The sequence below is a fragment of the Astyanax mexicanus genome, chromosome 11, assembly GCF_023375975.1.
Source record: "Astyanax mexicanus isolate ESR-SI-001 chromosome 11, AstMex3_surface, whole genome shotgun sequence".
NCBI classification, from domain to species: domain Eukaryota; kingdom Metazoa; phylum Chordata; class Actinopteri; order Characiformes; family Acestrorhamphidae; genus Astyanax; species Astyanax mexicanus.
In genome coordinates, this window is record NC_064418.1 from 32,500,091 (window position 1) to 32,522,033 (window position 21,943).

Sequence of the window (21,943 nt, forward strand, 5' to 3'; positions counted from 1 at the left end):
ATTTTGAGATTCTAAGTAATTATTTAGAAATGTTCTTATTATTTTGAGATACTAAATCGTTTTTTGGAAGTTAATCATTATTTTGAAATGCTATCTGATTATTTTGAGATTCTAAGTCATTATTTTGAGAGTTTATCATTGTTTTCAGATGTGATTTTTGAGAAGTCCATATTTTGAGATGGTGTCTCATCGTAGTTTTTAAATTGCATTTAATATATCGTTTTATTTTTCGTGGGTTTTAGCAAACTGTGGTAATTTCTACATTCAGATTCTAGCAATTTTGTAATGCTGGGGTCTGTCAATAATAGCTTTAGATGTTTTGAGTAAAAGACTAGCACTTGTCACACAAAGCGGGATAAGGGATTCAACTGCAGATTTTAATAATCTAAAAACAGTAGAACACAGGCAAACGGTACAGACTGGGGCAAATCCAAAAGTCAAAAATACAGAAAGATAGTCATAAATACCAGAAACAAGAAGACAAACACAACAAACAGGAAGAATTAACAAATGCTTCGAAATGTCGTACACATACAAACAAGGTAAGTCCTTAAATATTGAAACTTATTAAACTATAGGAAACAGGTGAGCCCAGCTGCTTGTGGAGGTGCAACACCAGGGTCAATCATGACAGCACTTAATTACAGTCTGGATAGAAATGTTTGCTATAGATATAAATTATCTAAATGTAATTAAAGATGATAATTGTGGCACAATATTTAAAAAAATAGGGCATTTAAGTCATTCAAACACATACCTGTAACATCAAGTAAAACTCTAGTACATCAAACATCAAGTATTGAGTATTTTTTATACTCATTTATTCATTACAAAAACATTCAGAAGTAATATTGTATATTTTAATGAGACCAATAGTTGATCATTTGAGATTAAAAACGTTCAGGATTCAGGTTCCTACAAACACGATTCAGAGCAACAAAATCTAAACTGTGTTAAATTTCTGTTGTTTGGTCAGTATTACATTAATTTAATATTTACATTTGCAAGTTGGAAAATACAAATGTGATAAACACAGTATGCATACAAATATTTCAGGCAAACAACATCAAAAATAAGTACTGAAATACTGAATCTAGCAATTGTTTTTTACATTGTGTCAATATTTCATGATGAATATATCCAACATTTCTTGAAATTATTTTTTTACATTAAATTGACACTGAAAGTCTTTTTTTTTTATTTCTCTTCTCTTAGAGATGAAAGGTTTCTGCGTAACAACAAATATATTATGTTTGTTTTTTTGTCTTAGAAGAAAATCATGTGTTTTTGGAATGTATAGAATCATTGTGAAAGCCTCAGTACACTTTTAGCAATACAAAGCGTGTGAGGGTTCTTAAACTCACTCTGCAAGTGTACAAGTTTGCACTGTCTGTGCATCTGGATACTCCAGTCCTGCCACCCCTCTTTGCCTCCTCCACTGTTAGTTGACAGGTTGAGCAGCACATTTGGTTCACAGGGATGGGGACAGTGGTTGGCTCAGTGGATAGAACACCATTTATTGATGACAAGTTTGAGGGTTTAATAATTGGTTTTTTACAAGCTGTCACTTGTACTTTCTACAAGGCAGCTGGCATGGACATGAAGAATATATGTGAGCTGTGTAGAGTGAAGTTTTACAAGTAAATATGGCAGGATGCCATCAAAAATGTGCAAATGAGTCCAGTTTGCAAAACCTGAATGTTGTCTTCACATAAATTACACAAAGGGCATGACAGTTCCAGTTAAATTATATTAAGGAAGATGTAGAGATGTCTGAAGGAACAGGGAAGATGATTAACTTTCTCAGAGTGAATTCTGGCTGTGGCATCTGCTTTTCTAAGCCAGATCTGCTGGTCTTCTTGCTGACTTCATTGTTTACTTGCGTCAGGATGGACATCAGATCAGTACCCCTACACACACAGCAAAATACAAGGGAAAATAACAGTTAACAGCTTTAAATCATTGTGACGGTCCAATAATAGGGATGCTGCATACTGCACTATGTAACTTTGGAGAAGCAGGAAGGATAATATTTGTAAGAGGTTAGGAATTTGGCATACATGAAGTCATAGTTTCCTACCAATATCCTGAATCGTTTTCCGAGTTTACACTGAATCTGACAGTTGTTATTTACCTGGTGAAATACTTGAATATTTTTTTTTTACATTTACTATCTTGATGGTAAAGTGATAAATAATAAATTGATCTGTATTTGTCTGTAATGTTATTAAATACGCAGGTCTCTAAAATGGCATATAGATACATTTACGGGTCTCACTATTTTTTTATTTATTTTTTTGCCACTGCTGCAAGATGCATGGGCAGACAAAGAGGAATTGGATTTTGAAAGGGAGTCACAATTTGGCACAACACTGGTTCTGGTGTATGATGACAGCTCTAACCATATGAAAGTGACTCAAATCCGATTTAAAATATTGAATTAGACAAAAAATCTGATCTGTGTCGCATTGAGGCAAAATATCTGAGTCACTTCAGTATAATAATGTAAGCATAATCTATGAAAGCAAAGGAAACATGAATCTCACCTTGGCACCAGCTGTTCAAGGCTCTTACACAGTGTCTGTATAAACCAGGTTCCATTTACTGTCTCCCTGTATGAGACAAAGTTTGGCACTGTGGCCATGGACATCAGGAAGTCTGCCCCTGCAGGTACAGACTCTCTGGGCACTATAGCATCAGAGAAGAGTTCAGGCTCCATGCTGTTGCTCTCACTGTCTGACTGCAGGAACACCACCCTCTGTCTTTCTATGCCCCTGCAGGCCTGAATAAAGAAGATCTTGGGTTTGTCAATGAGAGTGGGGCAGTGATAGCCATCCAGGGGCTCCATCAGTTCCTTTAGTTTCACCTTCCCACCATCCACCCCATAAACACCACCTTCATAACCGTGAGACAGCACACAGCACACCACACAGTCAGCCTCTCCGTGGTCACGACTTTTCAGATCTTGTAGGGCCTTTAACATACGCTCACGACTGCAGTCCCGCACCACCTCTGTCGTAAATCCCAGCCATTTAAACACCTTCAATAATCTCTCTGTACACAGACAGAAAGAAAGGCAGACAGAAAGACAATACATTTATCCCACAGCAAACACAGAATTATACCATGAATCAGTACATGTGATTTTAATTCAAATGTCTTAGCTGTGCTCACTCTCATCTGTATCTGTACCCCCTCTGTAGTTTAATTTAATGGGACTATTTGAGAAGTCGTAGTTGTTGACGATCATGCAAAATCCTCTCCAATTTCCTGTCATGGTATACTTCTCCACTTCCTACAACACAAAATATCAAAGCAGCTGTCACAGAACAGACACCAATAAACCCCTTCTACAATTATTAGAAAAAGAGGAGCATGTTACCGAAGTGCTTTGTTGGTAGGGGTCAAAAGAGCTCATGCTCACTTCTTCTGTTGACCGACCATGGTGAGATTGAGCTTAAAACAAATCATATTTAAACCATAGTTATACCAGTAGCAGACATTGATCCATAGGAAGCAAAAGGTTACGAGAGCATGATTACCTTGGTTGGAAGTGTCATTGATGCTCAGGTTAGCAATCTGTCCCTCCACATTGTCACCTCAAGGTCACAACACACAGAACACACAATAAGCAAATGTTCCACAGTATATTACACTCTAAAACCCCAGTTACACCTGGTCCATTCATACATCATAAATATCAGCATTATATCTTGATAAACCAAGACACATAAAAAGGAATTTAAAGACCCATTTAAAACATACAAATCTAAAGAATCTAACTATTTTAGGAAGTGGTCTGAGAGCCATTTGACCCAAGCTTTACACTCATCAAAAAATAGTTGCACCCAGAAGTGGAAGGAAACCAAGAGGAATGAAACTTAGTTGATTGTCCAGACAGACTGTCATGGAGTGACTTAGAATGTGTCCTAGCAGGTGTCCTATATTTCTTTTGGTAAAGACGACCAACAAATCTGTGTGTGCAGACTCCATGGGCAGCGCCAGGTTCAGGGGTTTGTTGTCACACACCATACATTCAGAAGGCTTTGTTTTTATCCTATGGGGTTCAGTTAAGTTTGATGCCAGATCCTGTAACCAGTGGTCTTACCTTTTCTAAAAGAACACTCCAGTCCGCCAGTCTAACCAAACTATTTCGACCACAAGCTGCTTAAAAACACAGATATTATGCCATTGCTAGCTGCATTGACAGACCTGTTCCTCTCAACTCTATGCTGAGACATCTTGCGTAACACATGCATTACACACTACAACACTATTGTTTATTAATTTATAGATTCTGGTAACCTATATCTTCCTTCCAAATATCACTGCTATCCCAACACTTCCTTCTGGGTGCAACTATTTTTACAACAATATTTTATGAAGAGTGTAGCCATCTGCCAGGATGCATTCATCAACCAAAACTCCTCCCTGTACAACCAAAACACCAGTGGTAATTGCTGCACAACAAGGAATTTTCATATTCTGTCCAACGCAGCAACTAAATAATTGGAGACACATTTGACTTTTAAGTGTAAATTCATATGGCTAAAATCTAATTAGAATCTAATCCATACTCCTAAACTGACCAGGAGTAAACAGGGTCTCATTTATCTTCCTCTCTAAATTATCTACAAGTGCATGCAAAACAATTTTGGTTGTGAATCAGTAGCCTAGTTTAATCTTGCACAGTACTTGTATTTGTAATGTCTCACATTCCATCCACCAACCAGCCTTCTCCACCACTTCCCCTTCAGTGACAATTCAACGGTCCTTCTTCCCTTAGTATTTGCACCTGGACTTCGTTCCCTGCTCATAAGGTCTGCCTATATAATCCTCACTCCTGTTCCGCTCCCTGCGCAGCACTGCACCTTCCATGTGCCTTTGCTCTGCCACAACTCTTGATAATTCTGGCTCTGTTAAGCCCTGATGTGTTTTGTCCAGTTTGTATTTTAGTTGTTGTTTTCTTGTTACTGTTAGCTTACTAGCTTCCTTTAGTTTTGGTGATATGTTTTGTTGTATCTTGTTGACTGATTTGTGTAGAGCCGATAGAAGCGCGGCTCTATCCGGGAAGACCCGCGGTGGAGGCGTGTGTGTTTACATCAACACGGAATGGTGTAACAACGCTGTGACTGTCGCCAAACACTGCTCTCCGCTGGTGGAGTTCCTGATAGTCAAGTGCAGACCTTTTTATTTAGTACGGGAGTTCTCCGCCATGCTAATAGCTGCTGTCTACATTCCACCCAGCGCTAGCATTGGTGCTAATGCTAAAGAGGCTCTGTGTGAACTCTATCTGACTATCAGCGATCTGCAAAACAAACACCCAGACGGACTGTTTATTATCGCCGGAGATTTCAACCACGCAAATCTCAAGTCAGTGCTCCCTAAATTCCACCAACATGTGAACTTTGCAATGAGAGTAGCGAGCGAGCTGGATCTTGTTTACACAAACATCCCCAGCGCGTACCGGGAGGAGCCCCGCCCCCATCTCGCTTTCTCGGATCACATGTGTGTGTGGCTGACTCCAACATACACACCACTCATCAGACGCTCCAGACCAGTTCAGAAGCAGGTGAAAACCTGGCCGGCAGGTTCCATCTCTGCCCTTCAGGACTGTTTTGAGTGCACTGCATGGGACATGTTTAGGGAGGCTGCTACTGAAGGCGATTCTGTTGATTTGGAGGAGTATGCAGCATCAGTCACTGGCTACATCAGCAAGTGTATTGATGATGTCACTGTCTCCAAGACCATCACCACACGCCCAAACCAGAAGCCTTGGATGACTGCTGAGGTACGTGCGCTGCTGAGGACCCGCGACTCCGCCTTCAGAGTGGGTGACAAGGTGGCCCTGAGGAAAGCGAGAGCCGACCTGTCAAGAGCTATCAGAGTGGCAAAGCGCGCACACGCCCAGAGAATCCACAGCCACTTCAAGGACACGGGTGACGCGCGGCGCATGTGGCAGGGCCTCCAGGCAATCACCAACTACAGGACAATGCCACCGTCCTGTGAACGTGATGCCTCCCTCCCTGATGCCCTAAACAACTTTTATGCACGGTTTGAGGCACAAAACAACACTATGGCGAGAAAGACCATGCCCAAGCCGGACGAGCAGGTGTTGTGCCTAACTGCAGTGGATGTGAGGAACACTCTGCGCAGAGTCAACCCACAAAAAGCTGCAGGACCAGACAACATCCCCGGCAGAGTGCTCAGGGAGTGCGCAGACCAGCTGACAGATGTTCTCACGGACATCTTCAACATCTCCCTGTGCAGCGCCACTGTCCCAACATGCCTCAAGTCCACCACCATCGTCCCCGTGCCGAAGAAGTCCACAGTGTCCTGCCTCAATGACTACCGTCCCGTTGCACTTACACCCATCATCATGAAGTGCTTCGAGAGGCTAGTCATGAGGAACATCAAGACACAACTGCCCTCTTTACTGGACCCCCTGCAGTTTGCGTATCGTCCCAATCGCTCCACGGACGATGCCATCACCACCACCCTTCATCTCTCCCTCACCCACCTGGAGAAGAAGGACACTTACATCAGAATGCTGTTTATAGACTTCAGTTCAGCATTCAACACCATCATCCCACAGAACCTCACCAGGAAGCTAAGCTCGATCGGCCTCAACACCCCCCTCTGCAACTGGATCCTGGACTTTCTGACGGGGAGACCCCAGTCAGTCCGGTTCGGGGGCAGCACCTCCAGCACCATCACACTGAACACGGGGGCCCCCCAGGGCAGTGTCCTGAGTCCTCTGCTGTTCACCCTGCTGACTCATGACTGTGCTGCAAAACACAGTTCTAACAGCTTTATCAAGTTCGCCGATGATACAACCGTGCTGGGTCTCATCACCAAAGGCGACGAGTCAGCATACAGAGAGGAGGTGCAGCGGCTGACAGACTGGTGTACAGTCAACAACCTTCACCTGAATGTGGACAAGACAAAGGAAATGGTTGTTGACTTCAGGAGAGCACAACACACCCACTCTCCACTCAACATCGACGGGTCCTCTGTGGAGATTGTTAAGAGCACCAAGTTCCTTGGTGTCCACTTAGCAGATAACCTCACCTGGACCCTGAACACCAGCTCTACAGCCAAGAAAGCCCAGCAGCGTCTCTACTTCCTCCGGAAGCTGAGAAAGGCCCGTCTCCCTCCACCCATCCTCACACTCTTCTATAGAGGGACCATTGAGAGCATCTTGAGCAGCTGCATCACTGCCTGGTTTGGGACCTGCACCGTCTCTGACCGCAAGACCCTCCAGCGTATTGTGAGGACAGCTGAGAGGATCATCGGCGTCTCTCTCCCCTCCATCACGGACATTTACACCACCCGCAGCATCCGCAAAGCAACCAGCATTGTGAATGACCCCACTCATCCCTCACACGAACTATTCTCCCTCCTGCCTTCGGGAAGAAGGTACCGCAGCATCCGGTCCAGCACGACCAGATTCTGCAACAGCTTCTACCCCCAAGCCATCAGACTCCTTAACTGCAGAGACTGAACTGATGGTTTTTCTGTACATGCACACACTCTTACCCCACTTACCCCAGAAAATGGAAAGCACTAAAAACCCTACTACCTCACTGGACTCTATTGCACACTGTGTAATAGAGTAATTACTACCTCACCTGGTCTTTTTTGCACACTGCAAAATTTGCACACTGTCTTGTTATTTATTATTCTTTGTCTGTATTGTGTTGTATTGTCTGGCTGCACTTTTGTACTGTTGCACTATTGTTCTGTCTACACTGTGTTTATGTGCACCATGGTCCTTGGAGGAACGTTGTTTTGTTTCACTGTGTACTCTGTATATAGCTGAAATGACAATAAAAACCACTTTGACTTTGACCTTACTAAAGTGTCTACCAGTGTCCTCTGTGTTTATTGCTCACAATATTTTATCTGACATTTGGTGAAAATACTGTACCACAATGTTTTTTTTTACCCCTTTACGTATTAAATTAGCACTAGCTTCTATAAAGTACATTTTTAGTAGAATTTGTTTAAGTTTCAGTAAATGTACAGACTGTGCAAAAGGGGCTGATCACAAAAAAATCACAAAATACTTTAAAATGTTTTGGACACCATAGTATATGTTTCATACGTTGCTATTTCAGTCCATTGCTTAAATATATTCCTTACCTGAGAAAGATGACACCAAGGTTGGAATCTGTGGAACAAACAAAGCAACATGTTACTAAACCATGAAAGAAATTGAGTGAAGTCATTTTTGCACCATGCAGAAAGTTTATGCTAAGATGTAAACCAACCTCAGACTGATGCGAAGACAAAAAAGACGGTGGGCACAGCATCTCTGCTGATTCCAAACCTTTAAGAAGAAGATTAGTATTGAATAAATCATTTAATTTTAACATACATCTGCATACCTATACTCCTAACTATACTATATATATGACAATACCTTGCTCTGCAGTAAAAGCAGTGTTCATGTTTTGATGTATGGTTTCTGGCTAATGGGAAGAAAAAAAAGACAAATTAATATTAGATTATATATATATATATATTAATATTAGATTCTGTAAGAAAAAAAGTGTTAAATGGTGTTATTTTTTTCATGGATGTAAGTTGAGTATCTTTCTTTTTTCAGCGTTCCCATGTGTCCTGTAAAACTGGGAAATTAAGGCTACGTTCAGACTTTTTTGGCAAATTTAGATAGGATCCACATTGAGTTTTAAAAATCTGGAGAGGGAGAAACAACATGAATACAGATCAGATCCAAACTATATTTGAAGATGGTTTACAATGCTTTGTACAGATCTGTCTTAGTCTGGATCTGTCTTAGTTTGGGAATTTGGATTCCAAAACTGGACTTTGACATGTATTTTGTATTATTCACAAGGTGACAAATAACAACTTTATCAAATCTAGGCCGAAAAAAAAAAAACTATGGGGGTGCATGAAGAACACCAAAGGTTAGTTACTGATGACCATGTTACAACAACAAACAAAATCTGCACACGCAAATCTGATCTGTTTACTGACAAATAACAGTGTGGACGGTCATTTCAACAGATCTGATTTTAGAAACAAATCACATATGCCAACAGTCTAAACAACCATAGAGACCATTTTTTCAGCCATGGAAACTGGAAAAAGTTGGATGTATAGTATATTTTACATCTTATAGAAAAATCTGCAATTGGCCATATACATTAAATAATAGATCCAGTAAAAAATTGTGAAAATGTACTGAAAAATGTAGAGCACAGGTCTTCCACGGGTAAAACCCATGGGATGAGATGGATCTGTTTGTTTACAAGGAATATAGTGCATAGTGGTAGCTGCAGATGTGTATAATACCTGAACTGGCCTTTTAGTTACAGAAAAATCCTGAAAACTAGTTCTATTCTCCCACGGTGTCTCCTGAGGACTGGTGCCAGCACCTACAAAAAGCACAACCAGATGTGGAGTCTTTAGTTTAACAATCATGTAAAGATATAGTAACTGTAAATGACCAAGAACCAGCCAAGGAAGAAAAGATCTGATAAAAAAAGCTAAATTAAGATTAGCAGGGTGAAAAGCTGGGAAATCATAAGTGAGTTAAAGCTGGGAAATAATCAGTTTAAATAAATTAGACCTCAGAGGGTTAAATCCATTAAAAATGGATAGTAACTCACCTATTGACTAACATTAACTAAATCAATTGATGTGTCAGTATTTGCTCTAGCATTAGATCACAGAATTTTGGTGAACACTTTTGAATGAGACATAGAAAAATATGGAAGAACTGTAGGTTTGGATTGATTCCGCATTTAAAATGCTGCACTTGTTGCATGTTGGCTGATACAAACCAACTGTTTGCTCATGTCACGGTAGTAATTTCACTTATTTTTATTCTCTCTAGTTTATACTGTGTTTTACGTTCAAAAGAAATATGCTTCTTTTCAATGGTTCTTTGGTAATGGAGAATAGATGTGATTAAATGTTACTGTCTGGTCTAAAACTGCTTCACTCCCATCAGTAAGTCATTTTTTTTGTAATTGATTTCTTATAAATAGTGGCTGTGCAAGGGCTGTGTAACGAAATGCACACAGAAACAGTGATTAATTGAAAGACACTTGCAGAGAGGAACAGCCTAAAATATCCCTTTTACCACAGTACACACTGTCAGCAAACATTGGGGGTGGTGACTGCTGCTACAATGAGACCTAGACATTGTTACATTTAAGGGTTCACTTACTTTTTCTATCATGCACTATGAATATTTAATCAAAGTGCTCAGTGAAAGACGTAAGCAGTACATATCTTTAATTTTCTGTGCAACTGTAAAATACATCCACACTTTCTATAGAATCACAAACTTGTAAAATAAAATAGTTTAGAATGCTCATAATTATTAAAAGCATCTGGGAGTATGACAGCATACATAAAAAAGCAGCAGAAGAATGAATATACATAGAAGATTAAAGTCAAAGAGCCAAACAATAGTGTAAAACTGTTACTCACCACTGTTCTCTTTAAACTGACTGATTGTTGATTTTAAATAAGGTACAACTCTGACAATAATTCTTTCTATAGTGTCTAGATTATCAGCAGCCAGATGACCTCCCTTTTCCATCTCCCGAAAAAGTTGTAGCATTGTCTGTAAATGATATCACAATAAAAAACTCAATAATGTAACAATGACACTCAAGGCTTATTAATTTATTCCTATGAGCCTAGTTTCATTAGGAATAGGACAGTGGCCAGACTATGCATTATTATGGCAGTTTTCAATAGATTAGTTTATTACATGTATTTATTAGTGGTTAAAATGGCAGTTAAGGCTATGAAAATTGGCTAAGTTGTTCACTCACCAAGTCTTTATCCAGTATTTTGGGAGGTAGAGTCTTGAACAACAAGAATTTTATGTCCCTTAGATTATCCTCAGAGATGTTCTCTGCCAACTCAAACAACAGCCGTCTACAGGGAAACAATATTTACAAAATTACTAAATTATGTTTTATTACTGAGCATAGCAACATTATTATTTTAAAAAGAAAGCTCTAAAAGCCCCAAGTGTCCACTTCATATCTAAACAACGAATTGGACTTAATAGTAAGTGATAGATTGCAATATACAGTGTATCACAAAAGTGAGTACACCTCTCACATTTCTGCAAATATTTAAGTATATCTTTTCATGGGACCACACCAACAAAATTACACTTGGACACAATGAAAAGTAGTCAATGTGTGTAGCTTATATACCAGTGTAAATTCATTCTTAGTAAAAGTAAAAGTAAACTTAGTAAATTTCCTGAAGTGTCAATATTTTCCAATTATTTTCCAGAACTGCCTTAACTCTTCTGGGCATGGAGTTTACCAGAGCTTCACATGTTGCCACTGGAATGCTTTTCCAATGCTTACAGCAGTCCTGTGCCTATGTTTTAAAGACAGCATTTGGACGTGATGCTCAGCATGTGCATTCAGCTTCTTTGGACGACAAATGCAAGGTCTGTGTCACGTCTGGTGCTGTTAGCTCCTCTGTCCCTTCCACACCAAGCTCTAACGGAGGTTCTCAGGTTAACAACTACACTACCCAGAATGCACCACCCGCTGACATCACGCACTCACCTGATCACGTGACACCTCACCTGCTTCCACCAGGAAGCCCCGAATACTGATTACTGGCACTATAAAGGTGCACGCCAAACAGACTTCATTGCCGCGTATTGTAGGTTATCCTCATACAAAGCGTTACTTATCTCTTGTCTCAGTTTACTTTGTGTATGACCTTGCTTTTTGTTTCTCGACGCCGATTCTTGCCTCTGCCTTTGATATTGGATTGTTTGTGTTTGACCTGGACTGTACTTTCACCACCGCCTCTTGGATTATCTCTGATACTGGATTGCTTGTGTATGAACTCTGGACTGTCTCTCGTTTATGGTATGATTTTGTCTGCATTGCTCTGTCTACTGGTGATCAACCATATTTCTGTATCGACCCTGATTACATCTGTTTATTATTATAATAAACCTACTTTGTTTTTATCAGTATCTGCGCTTGTCTGCTATTCTGTTCTGACCATGACAGAATACGCGGCCGAACTAAATCAGATAGCAGATACTGAGGCTATTAGATCTGGTTTAGCCAACCAGGGGAGGCTACTCGGTCAGCACCAGCAAACGCTCGCTGGTGTGACCCAAGCTGTTTCTGAGCTAGCCCGCCAGCAAACCACGCAGCAGCAACAACTAGCTGAGCTGCTAGCTCACCTCAGAGGTGTAACTGAGCCTAGCCCTAGCCCGTTAGCTGCCCCCAGTATGCCTAACGCTAACTCTTCTGTGCCTGGATTTTCTGTCTCTAAACCGGAGTTGTTTGATGGGGATCCGGAAAAATGCAGCGGTTTTCTTTTACAATGCTCCGTGTTTTTCAGTAATTCACCGCCTACAACCGATAAAGCTAAGATCGGTTTCATTATCTCACGGCTTTCTGGTAAGGCACTCGAGTGGGCTACAGCTATTTGGGAAGACCTTTCTGGGGCTAGTTACACTGACTTTTTGGTTACTTTCCGCTCAGTTTTTGATCATTCGCGTTATGGACAGTCTAATGGAGAACTTTTGCTGGCTCTTAAGCAAGGTCAGAAGCCGGTGGCTTCCTACGCTCTGGAGTTTCGCACTCTCGCGGCTGGTAGTGGGTGGAATAACGCTGCTTTGATCAACGTGTTTAGATGCGGACTTAATCCAGATGTACAGAGGGAATTAGCCTGCAGAGATGATTCCCTGACCCTGGATCAGCTCATTTCACTGTCGATCCGGTTGGATCAACTTCTCTCGCGCCGACCCAAGATCAGTCCTCGCACTCAACACACTCCTGTGTCTCTGCCCCGCGCTCCCACTCTAGAGAAAGCTGCGCTGCCTGCCCCAGAGCCCATGGATATCCAGAAAACCCGGCTAACTCCAGAGGAGCGGCAGCGTCGAATCCGGCTTCGCCTATGCCTTTATTGTGGAGAGGCCGGGCATTTCAAGGCTGAGTGTGGTCTCCTGACCCGACCTGTGAAAGCTCCAGCCCTGGGACAGCGCGTGGAGTGCTCTCCACGCGCTAACGTGGTACGTAAGCACAACACAATCCTTCGCTCTAAATGTTTTACTTTGCCTGTTAATATTATGTTACCTACTGGTATGCTCTCTGTCCCAGCGCTTGTAGATTCCGGGTCGGAGGGGAACTTCATCAGCCAGGACCTAGTTAAGGAGCATGGAGTGCCCACCAGAGAACTTCTACGTCCATTGGCCATCCATGCTGTTGATGGAAAGACTGTCCGCTCCAAGCCGGTTACCCTGCAGACTCTGCCCATCACTCTACAAGCCAGCGCTCTTCATTTTGAGGAACTACCACTTTTCGTGCTTCCCTGCACCGAGCATCCAGTTATCCTGGGCATGCCATGGCTGAAGACTCACGATCCCACTGTCTCCTGGCGCGATGGGGATATCACGGTTTGGTCTGCTCACTGTCATGAACATTGTTTAGCTCTGGATAGTCTAGTTATTCAGTCTACTTCTGTAGAGAGTCCTGAAATTTCTGATCCCGTTGTTGTACCCCCTGAATATTCAGAGTTTTTAGAAGTGTTTAGCAAGGAAAACGCTACTAAATTACCTCCGCATCGATCTTATGATTGTGCCATCGACCTAGTGGAGGGTGCCACCCTACCCAAAGCTAGAGTCTACCCCCTTACACTCGATGAGGAAAAGGCTATGCATGATTATGTCACCGAAGCATTAGCCCAGGGTTTCATTCGGCCGTCGAAGTCCCCTGTCGGGTCTGGGTTTTTCTTTGTTAAGAAAAAGGACGGGGGACTGAGACCTTGTATTGATTATAGAGGTTTGAATGCCATAACAAAGAAATTTGCTTACCCTTTGCCCTTAATTCCTTGTGCTCTCGAGCAACTGCGTACGGCTACTTACTTTACCAAGCTTGATCTGCGTAGTGCGTACAATTTGGTTCGCATTAGGGAGGGGGACGAGTGGAAAACAGCGTTTACCACCACCAATGGCCACTACGAATATTTAGTTATGAGCTATGGTCTCGCTAACGCCCCCGCAGTGTTTCAGTCATTTATGAATGATGTTTTTAGAGACATGATTGGCAAGTATGTTACACTTTTTATAGATGACATATTAATCTATTCCTCAGACCTTGATTCCCACGTGCAGCACGTGCGCTCGGTTCTCCAGAGACTTTTGGAGAACAATCTATATGCTAAAGCCGAGAAATGCGAGTTCCACCTTCAGAGAGTCGCATTTCTCGGCTATGTTATCAGCTCCCAGGGAGTCCTTATGGATGACTCGAAGGTAGACGCCGTTACTAGCTGGCCTGTTCCCCAATCTATCAAAGATCTCCAACGTTTCTTAGGATTCGCCAATTTCTACAGGCGTTTCATACGCAACTTCAGTACCATAGCTGCCCCCCTTACAGCATTAACTAAGAATGCTACCAAAATTCTCAAGTGGTCCCCTGAAGCTGACCAAGCTTTCCAAGCGTTAAAAGCCGCCTTTGTCTCTGCCCCCATTCTCACACATCCTAATCCAGATTTACCCTTTGTTGTTGAAGTCGATGCTTCTAATACTGGCATCGGAGCAGTTCTCTCACAACGCAGCGGTTCACCGCCTAAGCTTCACCCCATAGCCTTTTTCTCAAAGAAAATGTCACCAGCGGAGCGTAATTATGGGATAGGGGATAGAGAGCTGCTGGCTGTAAAACTAGCTCTAGAGGAGTGGCGTCACTGGCTGGAAGGTGCTGCACATCCATTCACCGTTCTTACTGATCACAAGAACCTAGAGTATCTCCGTACTGCTAAACGTCTAAACCCCCGTCAAGCTCGTTGGTCATTGTTTTTCTCCCGTTTCAATTTTTCGATCTCGTTTCGTCCAGGTAACCGTAATACTAAAGCTGATGCCTTATCTCGTGTTTTCAGTGCCCCAGACGACACATGCCACGCTTCCGAACCCGAACACATTCTGCCACCCACTGTGAAAGTAGCAGCTATTAGGTGGGAACTCGATGACCTTATTCAGCAGAGTCAAGCTAACACACAACCTCCGGAGGGTTGCCCTCCTCACAAGATTTACGTACCTGAGCAGTTTCGCGATCAGCTCATTGGCTGGGCACATGCTGCCCTTACGTCCGGTCATCCAGGCGTTACACGCACGCTACAACTAATCTCAGCTCGGTACTGGTGGGAAACCATGCGAGCTGACGTTCAAACTTTCGTGGTTTCATGTTCTATCTGCGCACAATGCAAAACACCCAAAACCCTTCCAGCCGGTAAGCTATGTCCTCTACCTGTTCCAGAACGACCATGGTCACATATTGCAGTAGATTTTGTTACCGATTTACCTGAATCTGAAGGTTACACTACTGTCCTTACTGTTGTAGACAGATTTTCTAGGGGTGTTAAGTTTATCCCTTTTCCTGCTCTTCCTACTGCTCTTCAGACCGCCCAAGCTATATACACACACATTTTCAGACATTATGGGGTCCCGGAGGACATTTTGTCAGATAGAGGTCCTCAATTTACTTCTAGGGTATGGAAATCGTTTTTTGAACATTTGGGTGTACACGTGAGTCTCACTTCTGGGTTTCATCCCACTAGTAATGGTCAATGTGAGAGGGTTAACCAAGAGTTGGGAAAGTTTTTAAGATTGTACTGTTTTAAGCATGCGTCAGAATGGTCTCAGTATTTAATTTGGGCTGAAATAGCTCAGAATTCCCTGATTAACTCCACGTCTGGTCTCACTCCATTCCAGTGCATTCTGGGTTACCAGCCTCCGTTAGCTCCGTGGACAGCATCATCCACTGAGATCCCCGCTGTCGACGACTGGATGAAGCGGAGTGAGCAGGTGTGGGAGGAGACGCATCAGCAAATCTCGGAGGTTTTACGGAAATATAAGGAGCAGTCCGACAGACACCGTGGTACCACCCCCCAATACCAACCCGGAGACAGGGTGTGGTTGTCGACCCGGGACTTGAGGTTTGAAGGGGCCTGTAGGAAACTGCTGCCTAAGTATATTGGCCCATTTAAGGTGTTGTCTCAGGTTAATGAGGTGACTTATAAGATCGAGTTGCCGGCTCAGTACAGGGTGCATAACTCGTTCCATGTTTCTCTGCTCAAGCCTCTTGTCCCAGGTCCGCTTGCTGAGGGTGTTCCAGATGACGTGCCGCCCGCGGCAGTGGAGGGGGAGGATTCGTCTACCTATGCGGTTCGAGAGGTGTTGGATTCACGCAGGCGTGGCGGTGTGCTCCAGTACCTCATAGACTGGGAGGGTTACGGCCCTGAGGAGCGTTGCTGGGTTGCCGCCGGTGACGTGCTGGATCCTGCTCTACTGGCCGAATTTCATGCCCGTCACCCTAGTAAGCCTGCTCCTCGACCCCGTGGGCGTCCCAAGCGCTCACTCTCTTCTTCGGCTCCGGTGCATAGGGGTTCCCAGTCTCGCAACCCCTGCCTGCCCGTCACCTCTGAGGCTACGCCTGGTCCTCCCGCCGGTACTCCCTGCCCGTCGGGTGGACGTCGTCGTGGTCGTCCCCGTTCCGGCTCCGTTCCGACTCCCTTGGGGGGAGGTACTGTCACGTCTGGTGCTGTTAGCTCCTCTGTCCCTTCCACACCAAGCTCTAACGGAGGTTCTCAGGTTAACAACTACACTACCCAGAATGCACCACCCGCTGACATCACGCACTCACCTGATCACGTGACACCTCACCTGCTTCCACCAGGAAGCCCCGAATACTGATTACTGGCACTATAAAGGTGCACGCCAAACAGACTTCATCGCCGCGTATTGTAGGTTATCCTCATACAAAGCGTTACTTATCTCTTGTCTCAGTTTACTTTGTGTATGACCTTGCTTTTTGTTTCTCGACGCCGATTCTTGCCTCTGCCTTTGATATTGGATTGTTTGTGTTTGACCTGGACTGTACTTTCACCACCGCCTCTTGGATTATCTCTGATACTGGATTGCTTGTGTATGAACTCTGGACTGTCTCTCGTTTATGGTATGATTTTGTCTGCATTGCTCTGTCTACTGGTGATCAACCATATTTCTGTATCGACCCTGATTACATCTGTTTATTATTATAATAAACCTACTTTGTTTTTATCAGTATCTGCGCTTGTCTGCTATTCTGTTCTGACCATGACAGTCTGTTCTGAGTTCTTTGCCATGAGGTGCCATGCTAGAACACTAACGAGTCACATGACACATTAGCAGAATAGTGACAAGCAGTGCTCAATTTGGACATTTAGGGGTGTAGTCTCTTAGGGATGTATTTACTTTTGCTGCCTGTGGTTTAGACATTAATGGCTGTTATTGAGTTATTTTAAAAGAAGAATAAATGTACATTGTTATATAAGCTGCACACTGACTACTTTTCATTGTGTCAGTGTTGCCCCATGCAAAGATCAAAACTTCAATATCTGCAGAATATATACATATCACTGAAATGCTGCTCTGACCTGTACATGGAGATATGACAAACTGAGAGCTGTGAACATTGAAGACATAGCTTCTGAAGCAGGCTTTTTTGCCTGGTGATGGTTAGCAGCTCTTGGAGAAGTGTGGTGTCATTTGAGGAAAGTAGGTCCTCCTTCTGCAGCAGAGAGAACAGTTCAGTGGCAGTGTCTACTCTGCTGAGGTCCTTTCTGAGTAGATCGGTGCAGAGAAAGACCAAATCCAGCACCTCATCCTGCCCGAGAGACTTCTGCACCTCAAGCAGCATCTCCTGGAACCCCATCACCTGTATTAATTAAGGAAACATAACTGCATCATAAGATCATTTACATTTGCATGTCCACAAAAACAACATCCTCAAGTCAAATGACTGAAATGGGTTTTAAAGATATGATAAAAATAGATTTTGCATTCATACTTCAGTAACAAAGGAAAACAAAGTTTTGCAGAGTGGACATAATTCAGATTGCACCAGTGGTATCCAGTATGCATGGACCTTGTACGAATAGCTATGCAACAAAACAGTGGGCTGTTGTTTATCCCAGTGAAAATACCTGTTAGTTTAGTCTTTATTGAAATACATTACTAGACTATACTGTATAACTAAGCTATAAATAATATCTGCATTGAACATGCTATGTTTATTTGAGTTGCATTTAGACTAACATTTATTGAAAGTTTGTGTGTGTGTGTGTGTGTGTCTGATTGAAAACAGTGAGGTACCCTGGGATTAACTGGTGATTGATCCAAGGAACATTCCTGCCTAGCAACCAATGACCCCGGGTAGATCCCACACCCTCTGTGACCCTGATCAGACAAAAACAGATAATAAATGAATATAAGACATTTTTATTCAAAAATTATGATTATGCCATATTATAAAATATAGTATAATATATATACATATATACATATATATGTATATATATTTAAATAACTAAAGAGTCTATATGCGGCGAGAATGCGCACTTGTAGCGCCGAAAACGGACCAAAGAGTCTATATGCGGCGAGACTGCACTCTTGTGGCGTGGAAAACAGGCCAAAGAGTCTAAAAGCGGCGAGAGTGCGCAGTTGTAGCGCGAAAAAAGAGTCTATATGCGGTGAGAATACGCACCTGTGGCACGGAAAACGAACCAAAGAGTCTAAAAGCAGCGAGAATGCACAGTTGTAGTGCAGAAAACAGGCCAAATAGTCTGATAGCGGCAAGAGTGATCAGTTGTAGCGAGGTTAACGGGCCAAAGAGTCTAAAAGAGGAGAGAGTGCACGGTTGTAGTATAGAAAACGGGCCAAAGAGTCTAACAACTCCAAAGAAACGAAAAAATGGACAGCAAATGCAGAAAATTTCAGGCATGTTGGGAAAATTACTATTTTTTTACTAGTATAATATTAAGAGACATTATGAACCAGAACATTAATTTGAAAAATCTTAGTTTACACAACACTGTCTAAGACAGATAAAGATAGTAACTCAAGTAAAATGGTGTGTAAATGATAGTAATTAAGGAAATGTTTTATTATAAGTAGTATATTTCATTATTTGTTTTATTGATTTTTGAGTCTGTGGTCCATGACTGCACATATATTTCTCCTTCTGGCCCACAACAAAAAAAAATTGTACACCCCTGATCTACTGCAACCAAAAAAATATATGTTTATTCAGTGTTCTTTGCTATCAGGCCTTCTGCTCATCGTAGTTTCCTAATCAGCCATCAAAACCAGTGAAAGGCAATGGGACCTATCCAATTGAGGATTTTGCAGGAATGTATAGTTCACAGCTGTACAGTTTGTTAGTTTTATAACTCAAAAGTAGCAGTTTACACGTTTGTTTTGGACTTGACTAACAGGCTATTTGGGCATATTTGTGCTGAATGTTGACTGAATTAGTAACATACACGGTCAGTCAAAAGTTTTAGAACAGCCCTATTTTTAGTTAGTCACCTCTCAGGCCTTTAAGTCTTCTCTTCACTACTAAAACTGAGATTTATGTCGAATGTTAAGCTGCCATGTGGATCAGCCAGGCCGCTGGATGGGTAGCAGTGGCGCCATCCAGTGTTTTCCTAGGCAAAACCGCCACAGAGCAAAACTATGTAGCAGTATAGACTGTAATTGTCACAGTCCTGTCTGTGAAATATAACCAAGTAAAACCAGGTTGACCTTAATTAGGACAGGATTTGAGCTTCTCATTGATTAAACAACATGCTACGTCTATTTAATAATTATTCAAAGGTGTGAAATATATTCACATTCATTACTTAGGTAGAATTATACATACTAGGGTTTAAATATACTTATGTAGAAGGTGAAGTAGCAACTCAAGCCTTTTACTTAAGTACAAGTGTAAAAGTACTGGTTTTAAAACTACTTAGAATAAGTATAAAAGTAAAAGTAATTCAAGGAAAAAATGCCATTAAAGACAACAATTAGGCCATGCCACAGGAGCCTATAGTGCACTACCCCCTTCCCAAAACACATTTTACTAAAAACCATAATGACTACAATGTTATACTAAAATGTTAATGTCGAAAATCTGGATTACTGCATATATACCCATTGAAAATGAACCCAATGCAAATATTAAAGAAACTTAGTTGGAACATTTCACTTGAGTTCTCTTGAGTCTCTGCCACAATATATGGATCACATGTAAACCAATAGGGAGTTGTATATATTTATACTTCTCATTCAACCACAATCAAATTCAATCTATCCAGATGGAGAGATTTATCTAAATAGAATTTTATTGAAACCAATAAAAAACAGCTGAACTGAAATAAGAGTAAAGAAGGCTATTTTTTTAATGTAAGGTGTATAAAGTACAGATAATTGTGGGAAAATGCATAGAGTATAAAGTACAGATAATTGTGTGAAAATATAAAAACTAGAAAGAAATGATAATTGTGTGACAATGTAAGGAGTAGAAATTAAAGATAATTGTTTGAAAATGTAAAGAGTAAAAAAGTACAGATAATTGTTTGAAAATGTAAGGATTATAAAATACACATAATTGTGTGAAAATTTATATTGAAGTAAAACGTCGTCTGAAAAGTATTACTTTAGTAAAGTAAAGATGACCAAACTTTCTACCTAAGCAAGGTAAAGAGGGATTTGTTCTTTATTATTCGACACTTCCGGCAGAATCTCTCATTTCTTCACTTAAGGAAGTAAGTTAACCTAAATTTCCTAGAACTGTAGGGTTCAGCCCGGGTGTGGTAGGTTAGCTAGTGTATCTTGTGACACGGACAGAGTCTCTTTCACGTCTGTATATAACAAATATATCTTCTGCCTCGCTCCCCAACAGACTACACCATTAAATATATAAAGTTTAACTTTTAGCCGACGAGTAAAACGACTTACCTGTTCCTCCATGCTGTGAGGAGTCCTGTGGGAACACCTTCAGCTGAAAACAGGAGAAAATTCCCTGAGAGGGTAATGGTTCATATTCAACCTAACAGCGAGAATAATCAGCTAAAATACGCTGACTGGAATGGCAATATTTCGACTGAACAAAAAAAGACGTTTTCTTGCGCACAGAAAGTTTTTCATGTCAGAGAGTAAAACCGAAACTGTGCAGGGAAGGTGGGGAGAGGGTGGAGTTAAACTTAAACACGCAATCATAGAACTTCTAGAGAGGAGAATTCCCATTTTAAAGATATTTTCTTGGAGTCCAAAATGAATAGATTCATATGGAGCATTTGAGCAGTTTATAAATGTTTGATAATTTCTATACTGAAAATTGCACCCATTTCCCACAGCACAATATCACATGGTTCAGTGGCAAATATATATTTTTTAAGTTTAAAAACTCCAGTTATAAACCATTTAAAATGTTCTGGCTGTAATTCCAGCATCAGCTGAGTTCACCAACCAGGCAGCACTAGAGGTGAGTATCCCAGCTCCAGACAGTAAAAATCCAGACCAGGGTTTTGTACCAACTGCCTGACTAGAGGTGGGTAACCCAGGTCCAGGGCCGCCCATGCAGTTGGTACAAAACCTTGGACTGGATTTTTACCTTCTGGACCTGGATTACCCACCTCTAGTCAGCACACAGAAGGATTAGCCTAAAGGTAGCACATTGACTGCCTAAAACCTGTTAAATATAAAGGTATGTTTTCTTTGCTTGTTTTAGCAACATTCTACATATCCTACTTTCCAAAAATATATCCAAAGAATATCCATGTCAAATGGTTATAGTTACTATTTTTAATTTAAGTTTTTAGGCGTTTAGCTCCATTCACTTCACCTCACCACATTTTGAACTCCCTCTAGTGTTTGAACAGTGATTTTCTCATATATATACAGGGATATAGGATACTTTCCCATTAGTATCTGTCTGCAGAGCCGCGGATATACGCCAGCAGATTCACGCCAGCAGTTTTAAGACAGTGGTAGCGCATTTTTTATTGTGCTGTCAGATGCTTAAAAGTACTTCAATGAATTACATGACTTGTGATTAATTAATCTAAATGAATCATATTTAATCACATTCGTCATCAACATGTT

The 21,943-nt window shown here is 41.7% G+C and overlaps 1 protein-coding gene across 2 annotated transcripts; it reads right to left on the minus strand.

Moving 5' to 3' along the window:
• Positions 1 to 356: 356 nt before the first annotated feature.
• casp10 (caspase 10, apoptosis-related cysteine peptidase) lies at positions 357 to 21,033 on the minus strand. Of its 2 annotated transcripts, XM_007257960.4 has the most exons (14): positions 20,798 to 21,033; positions 18,167 to 18,250; positions 17,449 to 17,729; positions 10,821 to 10,926; positions 10,471 to 10,606; positions 9,325 to 9,407; positions 8,426 to 8,474; positions 8,274 to 8,332; positions 8,146 to 8,173; positions 3,543 to 3,599; positions 3,383 to 3,456; positions 3,175 to 3,295; positions 2,547 to 3,054; positions 357 to 1,910 (listed from the first exon to the last, which is right to left on the minus strand). In XM_007257960.4, exons 1-14 carry the CDS (start codon positions 20,807 to 20,809, stop codon positions 1,748 to 1,750), a joined length of 1,761 nt encoding a protein of 586 aa, XP_007258022.3. In that variant the 5' UTR covers positions 20,810 to 21,033; the 3' UTR covers positions 357 to 1,747. The 2 variants fall into 2 exon arrangements, with proteins under 2 accessions (XP_007258022.3, XP_007258023.3); XM_007257961.4 differs by lacking the exon at positions 18,167 to 18,250 and having other exon boundaries at positions 20,798 to 21,032.
• Between the last annotated feature and the right edge of the window lie 910 nt (positions 21,034 to 21,943).